Source organism: Daucus carota, chromosome 3 (genome assembly GCF_001625215.2).
Source record: "Daucus carota subsp. sativus chromosome 3, DH1 v3.0, whole genome shotgun sequence".
NCBI lineage: Eukaryota > Viridiplantae > Streptophyta > Magnoliopsida > Apiales > Apiaceae > Daucus > Daucus carota.
Genome location: NC_030383.2, coordinates 9,543,916 through 9,562,930, shown reverse-complemented (window position 1 = coordinate 9,562,930; position 19,015 = coordinate 9,543,916). Strand labels below are relative to the sequence as shown.

At 32.9% G+C, this 19,015-nt stretch overlaps 1 protein-coding gene across 1 annotated transcript; it reads right to left on the bottom strand.

Annotated features, from left to right (window-relative positions):
- Positions 1-723: 723 nt before the first annotated feature.
- Positions 724-17,925, bottom strand: LOC108214953 (nuclear cap-binding protein subunit 1). The gene is made up of 19 exons (XM_017387226.2): positions 17,775-17,925; positions 17,528-17,587; positions 16,759-16,815; positions 16,504-16,575; positions 14,527-14,589; positions 13,933-14,109; positions 12,237-12,368; positions 11,323-11,389; positions 10,262-10,461; positions 9,491-9,561; positions 9,218-9,302; positions 8,872-8,940; positions 8,669-8,787; positions 5,868-6,006; positions 4,380-4,874; positions 3,301-3,600; positions 2,412-2,584; positions 2,220-2,331; positions 724-1,110 (listed from the first exon to the last, which is right to left on the bottom strand). The coding sequence occupies exons 1-19, from the start codon at positions 17,856-17,858 to the stop codon at positions 1,003-1,005; spliced, it is 2,583 nt and encodes an 860-aa protein (XP_017242715.1). The 5' UTR covers positions 17,859-17,925; the 3' UTR covers positions 724-1,002.
- Between the last annotated feature and the right edge of the window lie 1,090 nt (positions 17,926-19,015).

Here is a 19,015-nt window from a genome sequence, read left to right as displayed (position 1 = left end):
TAATTTAAAAACTCGGCCTATTCCATCAATTCGATATACTCAGATTTTAAAAAAATTATTTCAGTCCGGAATATTCTCCTAATAATATAGAATATAAATTTATATTTATATTCTTCATAAAAAAATTATATTTATATTATAGTTTTTTTATATCTTATACTATAATTGTAATATCTATTTATAAATTTAATTATATATATCTTTCATGTGTTGTTTTATAATTTATTGTTTATCTTATTCATTAATTTATATATAATAACCTTAACAAAATCAACATCAGAATATATTAATAATATTTTAATATTGAAAAGATTTGGATCATGGTGGGCCAAATTTGTTCGTATAATTCACTACTTCAAGTCTGCCTAGTAGACGAATGATGTGATTTGGGAAAAAACTATACAATCTTGAAAAAGTGCAATTTGACAACTTAATGTTAAATTACAGCTGAAATGTTACATCTTATATGATCTCAACTACTAAAACAACAATGAACTAAACATGACTTTGTTTCTCAAACTAGTAATGGTTTAACAAACTTCAGCAAATAGCAGATAATGCCAACCAGATTTGGAAAAAGACCTAATAATAGTTGAATACTTAACCCCGAATGAAAAGTTTAGCATTTCACAATGTTACCAACAATCGATTAACTATCTGACAGAGATACCAATCACAACATGGATTACTGTTCCTATATTTGGATCAGAACCAGACAAAAAATAATGAAATTGTCAAATTCTGCTTCAATACTGTACATAAAAAGATAACATCATAGTACCGGTCCAAGTATGACGAGCACAATAAAATTTTACAAAAGACCATTTAAAAATCACCTACATTATGTTTTACCTAATCTTCGTATTGTACATACAACTCTAATCAAATCAACAGCTGACTACATAATCCACAACTATTGCTTCCAAACCTTTCACTTGCCCAGTTCAACCGACACATCAATATAATATGTCAACTACATTAGCAGAACCATTATAATATAAGTTACAACTCTGTAGGTACACCTAACCCTGAATAAAGAGCTTTCAGGAAAAGAGGATGTGCGTCTTCCCCTGATACTTCTGCCTGTAGCTTCTCAATGTGAGGCCATATCTATCAAATAGCAGAGAGGAAGATGATGAATATGAAGCAGACATTTATTATGAAAAAAAATACCAAAGACACAAAAGCACAAGGATGTTTCACTTTTGACACTATTAATTAATGTGTTCTATATTTCCCTGGAAAAAACAATTGATTATGGTAAAACGAGAACATGTCAAGTCACTTTAAGCCTTAAGCACGTGTCATATATGTCAAGTTCCAGGGAAATTATGAAGTGATATTAACCCACTTTCTATACTACCAACTATCTTGATAGCTGGATGAGAAACATAATTTGTGTACATGTAAAAATGACACCAACTCCCAAACTTCAAATTAACGCTTTTATAGGTTAGCAAGGATCCACTAGGTATGATCTTTTAAACGACGCCACTAAACAGTGCGTATTCAAAGTTGATAAAATGGTGCCAGATATATTTGGCGGAAAAAGAACAGATAAAGTTTTACTTATATGGGCCTTTTATTAGTCATGATTATTCAACTTCTGGGAGCAGAATTTTTTTACAATAATGTCCGTTTCAGTGTGATCAAATAACCACCATACTTATGTCATTCTTTCCAACTATCATTGCTATGACCTCTTTCCAAATTCTCCTGTAAATAATCTCCAATATATTCTTATGACCACTCTGGAACTTCTTAGCTTACTCTATATATTGGCATAATCTTCTGAGATGAACTAGATCACTTCTTATAGCTAGGAAAGTAATTAACTCTAAAATAGTAATCAACAATTGTAAGGAAATGGAGAACTAGATAATTTGATTAGATAGTGCTGGAACATTCGAGAAGCTAGTCTATCCTACAGGCTACAACTTACTAAGACAGCATATCACAATATAAAATACATAACCCTAAAATGATTCTACTCGTGTTTATGTCCATCCCCCCCCCCCCCCCTTTCTTCTTTGGTACAATTCCATATTTGCCCTTTGACCCTTCTTTCTTGGCCTCATTCATACTTTTCTGTGGGTATTGTTACACTTATTCCCCCTTTGCTTCTTTTTATTTCTAGAATACATCAACATAGGACTCAATGTGGTTGGGTGCATCACATATTCTATCACAACAATGAACAAAGAGATAACATAAGTTACCTCAGAAGCATACTGTCTTGAGAAGGCCTTGACATAGCCCAGAGTTGATAAGCACCACTGCTCTTTCTCAGTTACACTGTAACCGCTGCTTGCCCTTCCCCCAGTGGAAGTACTGACAATTTCAATAATAACTAAATTTTGTAAAGCATGTAAGAAAGGGTTGCAAAAAATAAAACTTCAGAACTAAAATACCTTTTTTTGGGACCTCCGTTTTCTTGGTCAAGATCCATTGCAGATGAATCTTCAAGATCAATGGTCATTCCATCAGCATGATTGGATCCATGTGACTCTTTATCTCCAAATGCATCATGTAGGCGTCCCGTCAACACATATGAGAAGCTCTTATACATGGAGAGAAACAAAGCCTGTAAAATGGCACAACAGTTCTAACTTAAACGAACTGGCAGAAATACAAACGCACAAATGCAGTTGAAATTGTGTGTTACATTAACATTTAAACTATACATTTTGTGTATCCTATATTTTGATTTGCAGGTATCCAAAAAAAAAATTATGCTAATAAGCATAACCACCACAAGGTGTCTGCATATATATATTGGTAAAATCTATCTAAAAATAGATCATTAGGTTGATATTGTCCTTACTTTAACTAAGCGCTAAACAAGGAAATTGTATAAGATAACATCCATTAACGTACGTGACCTTTTTACACAAGCACCTAACTAAATGGCCAAATGAGATCGATGCTACTAGCAATATACTTAAATACTCCCTCCGTTCCAGTTTTCTAGTCCCATTTCTTTGTTTTTTTTTCCAAAAAGGTTGTCCATATTAAGTTAATATGGTAAATTATATGTTAAATTTGTTAATTTGACTAAGAAACAATACAAACTTTTGGTAACTTATAGCTTATCTATTATGATTGAATAAAAGGTGGGTTTTGATAGGCGGAAAAGAAAAACGGAATGGAGGGAGTATATTTTATTGTAATTAGAACCCCCAACTACAGCCCCTAGAGAAAACACACATCAATAGTGACATGTACATACAGCATGCAACTATGCAAGAATATATTATAATATTTGTGATCAAAGTAAAGAAATAAACTTCATGTAATGACCTCAATCTCTTCAAGGGCTCTGGCAAAAAGAGCCTCCTTTGCCTCTAATGTTTCTCGAACAGATACCTCCTCCTCCTTTGCCTTTTCAGCACTCGCTTTCAAACGCTTCATTCGCACTGGATTTTCACCAACAACAGGTTCACCGTCAACAAGCATAAGCTTTGCCTCGGCAGCATCCAATTCTGCTTGAGCTTTGGATACACTTTCTTCAGCAGATACAACATTTCTTTTGAGAGATGTAATCTCTTTTCTTAGATCAGAAATACGATGGTATGTTTTATTAATAGCGTTTCTGAGAATCTGCGATTTTAAACAATGAAATTACCAATTAAATTGCAAGATTAATTAATTACAGAACCTGATAAAATATATCTACAAACATATGGTCTCAAATGATACAAAAGTTTAAATAAATAATTAGAAAAAAAACTGACATAGGTAGAAAAAGAATTTTGAAAAAGCTAACATCAGAGGAACTAAAAGGCAGTCAAAATTAATTTTCAATGGGTAACCAACCAATACACCGAAACTACTGTTCCTTCTGTTTGTCAAGAAAGATCAAAACTACACAGTAGATACCATTGTCTTTGTTTGTACATGTCTATAGGCAAATAATGCTTGCATTTATAAAAGATGCAATCTGTAAGTAAAAGGGCAGGGTCATAGCAATGAGCAGATATTAATATTTTTATTCTCCTAGACAATGAAAAAACACAATATCTGAGCAAAATCACAAGGTCAACTTCTTATTTACTGTTCTGGAACACAATACTGCTAGAATTTACAAATAGTCTATGATCATCCTAATATTCAACATCCTTTCATGGCGTGGCTATACTAATTGGAGTTTTTGCAGCCGGGAAACCGAAGGTAGTCACTACATTATTAAAAAAACTTATGAACGTCCAATAACATGTGTGCCTAACATACGAACCATAATTTTCTACTGTTAAGAAACTTAAAAACTACTCAATTATCTCCAGAAGATGACAAACAATACTAGAAAAGTAGATAATCACCTACTAAAGAAGCATAAAAAGAGACTAATTAAAAATAGACTTGCAAAGGTAGGATGGTACCTCCCATAGACGATCAGAGGTATGGAATAATTCAACGTTAGTTGGGGAGAAGACCCATCTTACAATGGCCAAATTAGATATCAGCCGATAACCCATCATTCTATCAATTGTCAAGGCTGTCATCTGAGTGCTGTTTTTCCAGAAACAATTGACTTCATCTATAAGCAAAATCTGTTTTTCTTGGTCAGGACATATCTTTGCAATGACCTGGCCATATCTCTCCAAGACTGTAATCAAATGAGTAAAGCTCTTTGATCCAATGTCAAGAAGGGTATGAACAATCACTTTGAGAGCAACATCCGAACCATGAGCTGGGACCACGTTTTCATCCATCCAAACTATAACTTCACGAGCCATTTTCCTCCCTTTCACCATGGCCTTGATCTCAGAAGAAAAGGCAAGTTCTGTTTTATCTGCATCTTCCACACTATACTTCAGGTTTGGTCCACCCTTTGGAGGAAGGAGCTCCTCTAGTGCAGGGGCATTTTCAATGCTCTACACATGGGGAAACAAAAAGATGACAGTTAAAACATAAAATTTATTCATATAAAGATATTGCAAAGGTTCTAAAGCTTCTTTATATATACATAAATCTTTTGAATATACATATACATACATACATATATACACGGATTCATATGGTTTATGTCCAATTTTGGCAGGAAAAGCTTTTGTAAAGAAGGGCTTTTTACTACTCTATGCTGGGAAGCCTAACACTAATTAAATATTAATTCATATACATCCATTCAAAAGAGATCTTGTTACTAAGCTATCAAAAAATCATACTTCACCCTTTTGCTTTTAGTGTGCACACACAACACACACAGACATAATACAAATATCCAAAGTAACTCAACTAATAGGGTTAGAAGTGCTTAGTTGACTTTAGCAATATACATTATTGCAATCGTGAATAGTCAAAAACAACAGCTATATTCCATTCCTTTCTAGGAATTGTACTCCATGTCTCCGACTATTTAGACACATCCAACTCTCCAAGCAATGCTTAAATGCTCATATAGACATTTATACATTTCCACAAGTAGACACAGGTGTCATTTTATAAAAAAAGTACGGGACGATTTAACAACAGAGAGCACTTACAAAATATGTAAAAGTGCCTGTAGTTCCTAGGTGGGGGTCCCAGAGACTAAAAACTAGTACATTCTAATGTCTAGTAAGCAACACATAAGCAAAGAGAATTTCCGCTTGGCTATATGCCAACACTGTATTAGGATGCATAGTCTTAAAATTTTAATACACGACTTGGGGACACGCTACCGCACCATCGTACAAACTAATGCTTGCAGAATAGTTACTCAGATGAGCATTCAAAGTCACCAGGTAGCAAGTACAAATGTTGAAGTTATAAAAAAGGATGTGCGATGATGTCTGTAGGCAGATTATAATAATAATGTGGGGCATGGATGTAAATAGTTCGCACTTAACCAACTGGAATTTTATTGGCACGAACAATTTAATCCTTACCTGCTTAACTTTGTCCCAATATGACAAACGAACTTCTCTTTCTAAAACCTCCTGAACAAATACACGTTTCGGAGCCCATTTTGGAAGGTTCAAAACGTAAGCCCATTCTTCCCATGGCCAGATGAATTGAAAATTTGATCTGCAAAATTAATAAATATTTCAACCACAGCATGTAAGGTGATAACATTGTTCAAGCTTCAAAAACTTTAAAGAGCTATCATGATTAATCAAACTTTCAAAACCTTTTATCTTACAATCTAGCATTTTTTTCTTTCCCTCAACAAGATCATAATATATATTATATAATATATATATATAGGGGTTGGTTCAATGAGTAACTATTTTATTTGAGTAACTAAGGAACTCACGCTCAGCCGTTGGATAATTTTGCAGATTGTATGGTGTACTCTAATTGTTCCTGTACAACACCACTCACGAAAGACGTGGTCCACGTAACTCGTAACTATATGTGATATTGCACGCTAAACTACAGAACATTAAAAAGTCAGAAAGTGTTATGTACCTTCTCAATACTTTCATGAAAAAAGAAAGAGAATAAAATAGAAATCAAAATATAAAGTGAAATAATTATAATAAAATAATACATATGAAATTTAAAAAAAATAAGAAAATACAGAACATGAAATAAAAACTTATAAGAAGAGCAAGTATAAAGACACCAAGCATATTTACTGAATACAAATAAATATATTGTACATATTTATATATTTTATTTCATTATTTTTTCTTTATATATTTTTTTATACAATGTTAAAAAAAGAAAATAAAATTAAATATGCATCAAATTAAAATACAGAAACAAAAGAAATACAGAATATACAGTACAACTTTTACATAATATACAGTACAGAAGAAATACATGACACATATACAACTTTTACAGGACACACATGCTATTTATATAGAGTACATAATAAAAATATAGAACACATATAAAAAATCAAAAAGAACTATATTATTTTTGATATAATAATATATGAAAATTACAGAGCATGGTGTAAATTTTTTAACTATTGAAATTTATAATAATAATAAAACATAAAAAATACAGAACATAATTATATATATATTATTTATAAATATAGCTGTAATTAATTTACAGGACACGTATTATATTTTATTTACAGAACATGATTACCCTGTATAAATGAATATATATGTTTTGTAGAACATAATTAGATTTCAAACACAATTGCAAATGAAATACATGACACATATACAACTTTTACAACACACACTACATAATAAAAATACAAAACACATATAAAAATTTAAAAACATTTATATTATTTTTGATATAATAATATATGAAAATATACAGAACATGAAAATAATAGTTTTGGGAAAAATAAAATAAAATTATAACTACATAATATACAAAAGTAATAATAATACAGTTAAAATTGTAGATAATCATTAGGGTGTCAGAGTGTAGGTGGAGTACGTGTCCAGATTTATTTGTGTGTGTGCTTGTCTATATAAAGTGAGCATGTACGTTTATTTCAGTTTGTATCTAATGGTTAAGATCTAGGTTCCTAAGTTACTCAAATACATGAGTTACTCACTGAGAAGCCCCATATATATATATATATATATATAGAGAGAGAGAGAGAGAGAGAGAGTTAAGTTCTATGGAGACCACTTTTTAGTTGGAGACCTGGAGACCACGTATGTTTTGTAACTAAAAAATGGAATAAAAACATTGCAAAATGTGTTATTCTACAAATCATGTTCTATAAACATCATTATTTTGTTAAAATTTTTGACAATCCTAAACATTCTACAAGTTAAATAGTGAAAAACACATTATTCTGCAAAACATGTTAAGTTTGCAGAACATATTTACATATTGGAGAACATATGTGTTCTAATTGCCGAACATAAATGATTTTCAATATTTTTCATGAAATAGTGATATTTATAGAATGTATTTCGCAAAATAATAAGTTTCATGGTGTTTTGATTGCAGAACATGTATGGTCTCCAAGGTCTCCAATTAAAATGTTGTCTCCATAGAACTTTCCTCAATATATATATATATAACAAATTAACAATCAACTAGCGCCAAATCTGAGACTCAACTATTAACACACCAAATATTCATGAATGAACAATCTGCAAACCTCATATCATACCATTCTACACACATATCCCCTTTATATAATAATTTAGACGTGTAGCAACCAATTATCAATCCATATTTATGTTCACAAATCTGCAAATGAGAGAATTATTATCGTATATATAAGCATCCCAAGAGCCAGATCTGATAGGCCCTTCCTTTGCCTGCCTAAACATATTACTTCAAGTTTGATTACAAACCTTACAAGGCACAGGCTGTGCAAGAATCAAACTGTAAAATTTAAAAGGTTGAGAAACTATATAAGGCAATAACTAGAGAATGACGGTACTATAAAATATATATTATGAGGCCAGGGGAGTTATATAGTTACATATATTACACACATAAATGACGATCAATAAGTGAGTTTAAATGAGGGTGCTGCTTAAATATCTTAGCATTTTGATGAACACAATTCAAATCTCTGCCACAAGCACACCAAATGTGATGAAATATTAGGCATTTACTGCCAGCCTGTTAAAATGGTAGCTTTACTATTACTGTACAGTGTACACCAGATTTTTAGAACAGGAAAATTGAGTGCCCAAATAAAAAAGTACAAGGTGCATTGAACAATCTCTACCACTTCTGCAGTACACAAGTAATGGCTCCATACAAAATGCAGATTGATCATAAGAAATTATACGACCAAACTTACAAATGGTGTGAGAACCAAAGGATAAGGCGGGTTCGACACTCCATATCTAAATCAGCAATTTTATCAAAAAGAGCACGAACTGCACCCGCCACAACTGCGGGAAAGGCACCCGGAAGAGCCTAACAAACTCAAAATTTTGTGTTAGTACACTAAGAAAACTACAATACGGATGTCCTAAATCACTACTTCTGGTTCCACAATACCTTGCAGAGGTCAATGATAACCAATGTGTAATAGACTGGCTTGAATGGAGGCTGAGGCAGTAAAAGAAGCTGCAAGAAAGTACATCAATTCTATCAAAATCCTAGATTGCATAGACAATAAAATTTATAGAAGCATTGCTATCTAGCAAGAATGACATGTCCTCATAATGCAAGCAGAAATTGTGCTAAATATGTATATTAACACTCGTTAAAGTGATGTATTAGACATCAATTGCAAATAGATGTAAATATGTACATGGTAGTTGAAAAGAAAGAAATGCAAAGAAGACAAGTAGAAGAACTAGCCTTCTGCTTAACCAAGACAACAAAACTTGTCAATTCTTACCTGGGAGAATATTGTCTCGGCCATTAGATACTCGTAACGGAAAGGAACAGGAAGACCCACCATGTAGGAAGCACATTCCTTTCGACTAGCTTTGCACAAATTAAGAAATAAAAAATAAGAACAACGAATGAAGCAGCACAATTTAGAACCTAAACTGATGCCCTTCAATTTTGTTTGCAATATATAGAAACTATGTTCTATATAAATTCTATATAAATAAACAAATGGATAATAATTTTATTAAGTAGAAAAGAATTGGTAACGTCTACAAACCAGCCATTCAAGAATAAAAGCACATCCAACAGATACTCTTCCACCACAAAGCGATCTATAGGCTGCAAGTCCTGCCATCAGTAGGCAAACAATATGGTGAGCATGTTCAACTTTAAAGAGAAAAAATACACATGTTAATGAGCACAAGCACTCTCTTTTATATAAGTTAATTAAAGAACTCTACATTTAAATATCTAAAAGATGAAAATTAATTGAACTGCAAATTCATATCCAATCATATACAACATCATTAAAAATTTAAAATACGTGTCCGGTACATGAGATATTAACATCTAGCATGATGGTATGGAAAAGGCTCTAAAGCAGATAAATAGCACCCGATGGTTTCTTAACATTTTATATTATTCAATATCTGAAGCATCAATTTACGGATAGCAACACTCTTAGTACTGCCTACAGCATTCCAAAAATTGACACAGTACCAAAAGAGCCTCCATCAAAGAAATAAGTAAAAGTGGAGTATGTGTGTCATATATTTTGTCAAGGCGTGGAGACAGAAACCCCATTAAGTAGTTTAAACATTTGTGATTACATTAATGCATTACAGGCCAAGTATATATATATGCACAGAAGCATATCCGTATATGCATCAGAAACACAAAAGGCTTACCAAATACAATACCTCAATCCCTAGCAATTTAGCCTAGCAATACTTTTCCTCTTGGTAACAAGAAATCAAGGTTTAAGCCTCAGTGGAGGCATGTAAGTGATTCTAACATCCTATATCGACCATTGCGAGGAAAAGTTTACCTCTGTTTTACTGGCAGGAAATATGTTAAGCCTGCGGATCCTTTGAGGATACTTCAGTTCGGCGTCATGCTTTTGTTTGCCAAAGGCAATTCCAGAGAGGGCTGCAGGAGAATCTGGCAGCTCAGGGCAACTGACGGGACCAAAGTCATGAGATTTTCCCGCAACCAGTTGTGCCTCAAACTGAAGATGTGGCCTAGGAACTAGTAAGAAAAGAAACAATGAATACATAAAGAAAAGGACAATGAATATGTAAAAACAGATACCAGATAAAATATTATGATTTCAAACGGGGATAAATCAAGCAGAAACAATTTTTATAATAGCGTGTTTCAATGGTGGAATGATATTAAGGTTGAAACGAAAATAAAATTTGGAAAACATTAGCTTGTATTTATGCATAACATACTCCTTGTCTATACTATTCTGCTAACTATTTAAATATGAATGCTTATTCCTCCCTCATATCCATCACAAATCTTGGCAAGGATATATTTACCCTAATATTTTCCCTCTCGCCTATTCTTGATTCGCTTCCACCTGTCATCTTATTCACATAGTATGAATCCCCACCCCCAATTTGCTCCATCCAATTAGACAACCAACATTGTATTTGCTCAAAATGAAATAGATGAGTATTAAAAGGAAGTGATCTTGCGATGCAAAATTACAAGCAGAACACGAAATTTAAGAAAGCAAAGGTAATAATACATAACAAATGATAAGTTGGAAATTTTCATGAATAATCTGGTGAAGGGGAAGAGAAAAGACAAACCTACATGACATAGAAGAAATAAAGTATATCAAATTTAAATGATTGAAATGATTTCAGAATGAACATGACTTCTCTATAATGCATAATTATCAACCAAATGACCTTAATAGTTCTTAACATTATACGCATTTTGGTTTATTATAGTATAGTATAGATTGTAGTCATGTCTGCCTACTTCGTACAATAAAGATATTGAACAAATTTCCAAAAAACATACATGGCTTATAAACAATAAAATATAGGTAGAACAATAAGATGAAATATATTGGGGATCGGGCATAGGGATTACCACTATCAAGTTTCCACCCATTGTTAGAAAGGTCTTGGATCCGCCCCCATAAATCTTCCAAAAAATCCTGTCAATGCATTAGACAGACATCAAAATACTGAACGATCTGGAGTTATAAGCAGCTAAATAAAAATCCACTCAAATATGTATCACAACTTTCTTAAAAACAGAATATAATTCAATCTAATCCAGCACCGTTTTCAAAGAAAAGTCTGCCAACCATTTTCTTCAACAGGTACTTCCAAAATAAGGTACCAGCCTACATTTTGTGTCCTTTTGTACATTTAATCCATATATGCCAGCTTCCTTTAGACTCATTTATTTAAAAGGGATCGTGACCGATAACAGAAGTTAGTTTCACACATGAAGTTCATTGCTAGACAAATGTATATAAATAAATATAAAAGCATGTGAATAAAGCAAAGTCTGCCAATCATGTTCCACTAAAGGTTCTTCCAAAATTAAGGTACCAAACTAAGTTTCGCTTCGTTTTGTTCAATTAGTCCATAAGCTGGTTTCCTTTAGACTCTCATTGATAAAACTTATCATTTATAATCAAATAGCGCAAGAAAATAATTTCACTAATTTAACAGTTCATTCCTAGACAAATCTCAATAATAAACATTAACGCATTCAGTTTTTGGGCCTATAGCTTAATCCTAGAAAGGCCATCACCACCTTACGTAAAAATGAAATCTCGACATTTTAAATTTAGTGGCACACTCCAATAAATTTAGTGTCACACTCCAAATTTTTTAGCTGAACATACATGTTTTTTAGTTAAGTTTTAGTTATATATGATTCATCAAATTATTCCAATATTAAACTTCTGATCTTGTAATATAATGAATAAATCATCTCTCCTGCTCAACTGTCCTCTCATAGATGAGCCTTTATATGTTCAGAAGATTTACCTTTTCACTATGAGCTTTACCGGTGCTGTCAGAATCATCAAAGACAGAAAGACCAGCGCTAGACCCGTGTCGCCTTATACTCAAATATGCTTCGATCCCAACTATAACTCTTTCGACCTCTTCAGGAACTTGCTGAAAATTCAAAGGATTTCTATCAAACACAGGCATGATGATATACATTTTTGACAGGAATATAAACTTTAGGTTCACCCCGCAGAGTACTAAAGCAATTTAAAACTTTCACTCAGAAAACCCACGTGCAAGCATATCAAATAGATTCATTAAAGGTATTGAAGCACGCCACACTTAGTTTCGGTAGTGGAAGGTAATTTACACCACATAGCTCATAAGGAGCTATTAAATAGCCATTCTAACAGGGGTGTATTCAATGGGGAATTCTGAATTTATCTTTTTTCATTCTCGAAATCCAGGTGAATTCAATTCAGATTTTATAAAATGTATTTAGAATCTTAAGGTATTCGATTAGGATTTTGAATTATCCTAAAAAATCTGATGATATTCAATCCATTAAATCTGATGATATTTAAAAGCTGATGGATTTTTTTGGCTTCATAAAATAATGGATTTTGTGGGATTGTTCGATCTATTTTATTTTTCTAAAAATCCCACCATAATCCAAAGGATTGTACTGAAATCCTTAAGCCTCTACATCAACACTACGACATTTTACCTTAAATCCGCTAGACTTCGAATAAATCAAAATCACGTACAATCCATTAGAGCATCTCCAATAGGCTCTTAAGACCAAAACTAAGAAGCATGAGAAAATATAGAGCTCCAATAGATTCTTAGTGGCTCCTAAAAATACTAAGAGTCTCTTCTCTCTCCTCTCTTTTAAGAGCCAGTACATGGCTCTTGTATTTTATAATACAATATTCACTCCCACCCATTTGAATTTGAATTTTTGTCATAGTGGAGTTCAAATAAGAATAAAATATAATGTTAGGAGTGAGTATAAAGAGCATTATTGGAGTTCACACTCCTAATAATTACTAACTTGCTAGGAGCTCAATATTTTATACCATATTTAAGAGCAAACTAGAAGACTACTGGAGATGCTCTTATAATCCATAGATTATTATAAATTCATTAAAATTCGGATTGAATACAACCCCAAAAATTAGCTAGCTAACTAACATGTTCAAACATCAATTTAAACACCGCTAAATTTTAAATTCCTTTCACATAAAAAATATCTACTGTTAGGATGAAAGCCAAGTATTGTTGTTGATGAATATAAAGGTTTTCGTTGTTAAGCATTATATTTTTATGGCAGATGCATGCATCTGTGTTTGTAGTCGTAGTTATATAGTCCATGGAGCTCTGATTAGAACAGTGTGGTAAAAAATCCATTCTGTCCTGTTCATTAACTAAACATGCGGGATCAAGTTGAAAATATGTAGGCCAAAACATTGAGATTACAAATCATACTATCAGAAAATATGTTAGTTCAAGATCATTTTTGATTTATACTCTGCTGCTTCAGTGCTTCTGAACTGCTTTTAAAGGCCAAAGGGTTCCTGGTTGTTAATCAGAATAATCCATACACATGTCACTATTTTCACAATATGCGACAGGTTTAACACAAGAATGTGTAATGTCTGTGGAACAGATAACATAAGATATAATCAATCTAGCCAAGTAGAGGAGCAACAAAAACAAAAAATAATACTACCTCGATTAGTTCAGATCCTCCCCAAGGAAGGCAAGACAGAATACATGTAATATAGAAGTCAGCGCATGCTTGCCAAGAAGGATTTCCTTTCTCTTCATCCACTATTGTTGCAGCAGATGACAGCAACGTTTCGAAGACAACAAGTAATGCACTTGGTTGCACAACTTTGCAGCACATCTGCAGAAAATGAGGTATATGAATAAGTGCAAAAAAAATTGTACCATAAACTAATTTACTATTTGTAAAAGGGGTAGAAGAGGTGGTAGAATGGAGGAAAAAAACTAAGATGAAATGCCTGTAAATCATGATTGACGTCATTTTTTTTTCTTTTATTCAAAAACCTAATGAAAAAGAGGTATGTCTTATAGTGTACCAACTCTTTTGTAATTAATTTTACTGCCATGTATACTAACAATGTCGGCTGTACAAGCCTATAGTCCTTCAAAGTTCAAAACCTACATCTCAACTTTAGATTACTGGAGTATAAATACTGCATCATCTTACAGTTTCTTCATATCCTTAAATAGTACAGCATATAACAATGACTAAAAGAGGAATGGAATATCAACAATAAGATAGCATCAGTGTACCTACCAAAACAGTAAGAAATCGCATAAGTATACGGATCCTGCTGCAATTTCCATCATCTAGAGCTCCCTGTAAATAGTAAAAGAGAAGATACTGTTTATCATCACAAGATGTCAACAATAAAGTAATATGTTGTAGACAAACAATTGTTACACAAAACTATGCTCTATCTTATAATAGTCTCTCACTGACCATCTACAGAGGCATGAAACTGTAGTGCACACAGTTATAGTCAGTGTTATAAAAAGTGATATGCGCACAGAAGCGAATGGCCGCCTGGAGCATAACCGCAAAGTACAATGTGAAATGCGAGGATTCATCGAAGACAAATAAATATACATACATAAAAATGATATATGATGTAGAATATTGTTAATTTATAGATAAGAAGACATTTAATTGATAAAGCAACCAAATTCCTCATCACGCTACAAAGTAGAACAATTTAAAGTCAAAGTAACAAAGAATTGCAAAGTTAGTCCATTCTTCTTTTTCGTCATCGATTTTCACAAAATCAATATCTTCACTAATATGATTCGGATCCTCAACAAAGTCTTTCTTCATCATCCTCAAGTCATGTGTACACAACAATTGTATGTATAGATAAATCAGGTATATACAAGATATGTGAATCTTATATGTTTGTATCTATATGCAAGAATCATATAAGAAGATGAGTTTAATCTTTGCCTCCGGTTCGATATCTCTCGTTCTTGTATGCATATCCGGTTTGTATATGTCATTGTCGGTTGCTATAAGGTCCGTAGGGTTTTTTTGACCCCATTTCTTTTAAAAATGACCCATCATTACAAAAACGCGCTTATCTTGCAATTTTTGAACTGCGCATAAGTGCTTGAGGCGCATAAAAGCAAGCGCATAGTGTTCTCAACTTATTGGTAAGTTAGTGCGTGCTTATTTACTGTGAAAGGACGATTTAAGACAAATACAAACACAACGACAGAGAGTGAGAGAGAAAATGAGAGTATAATCACAAATAATAATAATAATAATAGAAGAAGAAGAAGCCATAGCAGTTAACACCTATAAGTACAGAATCAGGTGCGGATGTGTGTTTTGTAGATAAATACAATTTATTATTATGCAAACCTATCCAAAAACTATATGCAGAAACATTGAAACAGCCCTACAGGCATCCTATTTTAAAAACTATTGTTACCAGTGGTTTGGGGAAATATATTCTAAAGCGCAGAAATGTGAAATTTCACACAGTTCATAGGCAGAATTTGCTTAGGCACTGGTATGAGGTTTTATTTTAGTCATCCTTTCTTATATATTATTAAGAGCATACATCAAGAATAGATCATCCGAACTTAGAACTCATGTTATCCATCATTTAATCAAACACAGAATTACCTGTATCCCAAACTTCAAATTTCCAAAGTTATGTTCTACTCATCGGACTACTGATAACCCAAATGTAAGAGGAAATTTGGACAACAGCTAAAGAACATATAACAAAAGTTAAAACTATCACACTATCTCACATGACTAGTTTATTTGTCGAAACATAGTGATATTGAATCACAGCTGTGCATAGGTATTCTAAGCATATATTTTGAACTTAACTCTATGATTAACTACCTAATTACCTGGACTCTTATAAACTCAGATTACAAAGTAAAAAATGTGACCCAGACTTGAAGGATTTAGATGGGTTTTCAGTAATTACAATTATAATCTGATTATTTTTAATAACATTGCAATATTCACAGGGAGTTCTTTCAGCTACTAGGTTTTACAATGCACGACCTAGCATAAAAAATTTCACAGAACCAAAACTGGAAAGGGTGGGGTCATGACCAAATTTCAGTGTAACAGAATAATTCAATACAAATTTGTATATTTTATTATATTTATTGCAAGTATGGTGTCACCGTTACTAGCAAAACATAATAAACAATGAGAGAGTTATCTTCAAATATAAAAAACATTACTCTGCAGTCGAAATTTAGACATGTTTACCTGCAAATTGATTTGGATGGTTTCTACTACTTTCTTAACAAATCCATCATTTTCCAGGTTCAACAACCCAACCTACATAACGATCAAACTGAGCTCATTAGTATTTAAAAAGATCAATACTTAGACTACAAAACTTTAAGTGATTTGGAGTCCGGAGTACAGATCAAAAAAAAGCAACATAAATGAAAAAACGACTATATTATGCACAAGAAAAAAGGTTTAAGGAATACAAATTGAAAGAAAAATTCACCATACCACTGTCCCATACAGAGGAATCTTGTGAGGCAGTTGCTCGGCACATTCAAGAAGGAACTGCCACAACAGAGAGTGTATTGTCATAATTCATTGTGCATCAATAACAAAAGATCCCTCACAGTGCCAGAGGTAAACCATGCCGCTAAATCTATTTTAGCAAGCATTTACACTTTCACCAATTCAAAAACTATAAATGAATTAGAATAAGGCATTAGATTATCGAATTTTAGCTTCAAATTGAGTTGCTAAACACAGGATAACTGGAAACAGTGTCTATTTTTTCTTTGCCATGTCAACACATGTTACTCAAATGACATAACATGAACTAAGAAAGTTGTCTCCTGCAAAAAACCTAAACCGCATTATCTTCGATGCAATACCATCCTTTTTTGCCATGTCAACACATGTTACTCAAATGACATAACATGAACTAAGAAGGTTGTCTCCTGCAGAAAACCTAAACCGCATTATCTTTGATGCAATACCATCCAGCATCAATACATATAAATCATGTGGGCAGCTGCATGCCATATTGCCATCAAGACGAGAATCTCAAATAAGCATATCGATTGTGTATTGCCCTTCGTAACATATTTCTTTGCATCTAGTTTTTTTTTTTTGCTAAATACAAACTAGAAGATTCTTTGCATCTAATTATTATACTACCCTACTGACGCCAAATTCACCCTCATATTTTAATCTGAACACACATCCTACAATTGACTACAATACAGCAAGCAAACAAAAACACAACCACCGAAACACGTACCTTCAAGATATCAGCCTCGATATGATCTAGCTCCCGCCGAAGCACACCAAAGCAATTCTCCTGCATTTCATTACGGAAAAACACATAAATTCGAAACAATTAAGCATTTTCTCAAGCGTACAAATCTGGAGCTTTCGAATACAATTACTCAAATTCACATATAATGAAGAAAAATTAGAAAAACAATAAACGAAAACTAGGTCAGGAGATGAGTAAAAGAGCAGCAGTTAAGTAAAAAAAGACTGACAATGTGATCTCTGAAATCAACGGTGGCGCCATATTCGGGGCACTTTTCGCCAATTCGAAGAATTAGGGTTCGCCAGCTACTCATTTTCACCAGCTCCTAAAACCCTTGCTTGCTTCCGGTGTTTCCACACGAGATGGCTGTTTTATTTAGGGTAGGGGACTGTTGTTGTACACTCAATACCCGATAGTCAAACCCGACCCGTTTGTTTTTTGGGCAGCCTAAGAGCATCTCCCAGCGTTGACTATAATCGTTGGCTAAATAAGACCCGTAAGACAATATGTAAAATTTACTGAACCTGTAAGACATTTTGCTTCAATGGTATTGGCTATATTGGTTGGCTATAATTTAAAGATAGTATGTTATTAATAGTTTAGATTATTAAAATAGAATATATCAGTTCAATATGGTAATAAATGATGTACAATCTTCCTACATATTTCTTACAGACTTGTAGAGGTTCGACAAATTTAGCCATCCATAAAAGGTTGGCTAAATTTATAGACAACAGCTGAGCATGGTTGGAGTTGAGTTTTTCGAGCTGTTGGCTAAATTTTTTTATTTTAGGTATGTCAACTCATCTTTTAGCCAAAGGCTTTCGATGGTTGGAGATGCTCTAATATCCTAGGACTTCTTCCATGGTTTCATATTGAGGGGAAAAAATGATTTAATAATATAATATATAATATATAAAATATTTTTAAGTTCTTGATAGAATGTGCAATACTATAACAGCAAAGTGTTGTGTTTTGATTAATATTTTCGCACTTTAAAACATATTTTATGTTATGATATAAATATGTGGATGATTTTTGGTTTATCCTAAGACTTTTTACCTTTTGTTTACTCTCAATAATGTGCAAGACTTTTAACCTTTCACATGACTTGTAACTCACATTTGATGGCTATATAAAGCCATTTGTATGAGTTTGTAAAACACTCAATATCAACAATAAAAGTTTTCTCCTTCTTTCTCTCTTGTTCGGCTCGCAATAATCTTTCTACATACATTATTTTATAATACATTATCAGCACGAAGATTACAGATAGCTAGCTGATTGCGACCAAGGTCTAGGTAACCTGTCAAAAGGTACGAGAAGCTGATTTTAAATTTTTCCCCGTTCTGAGGTTAGCTCCATTCTTTTCTGCTTAAATGTGGTTATGCTACACTTTATATTTGTGGCTTTATTAAACTTTTTGAGTTTATAACTGTGCAAATTTACTTGAACATGGTAGTGCGCACC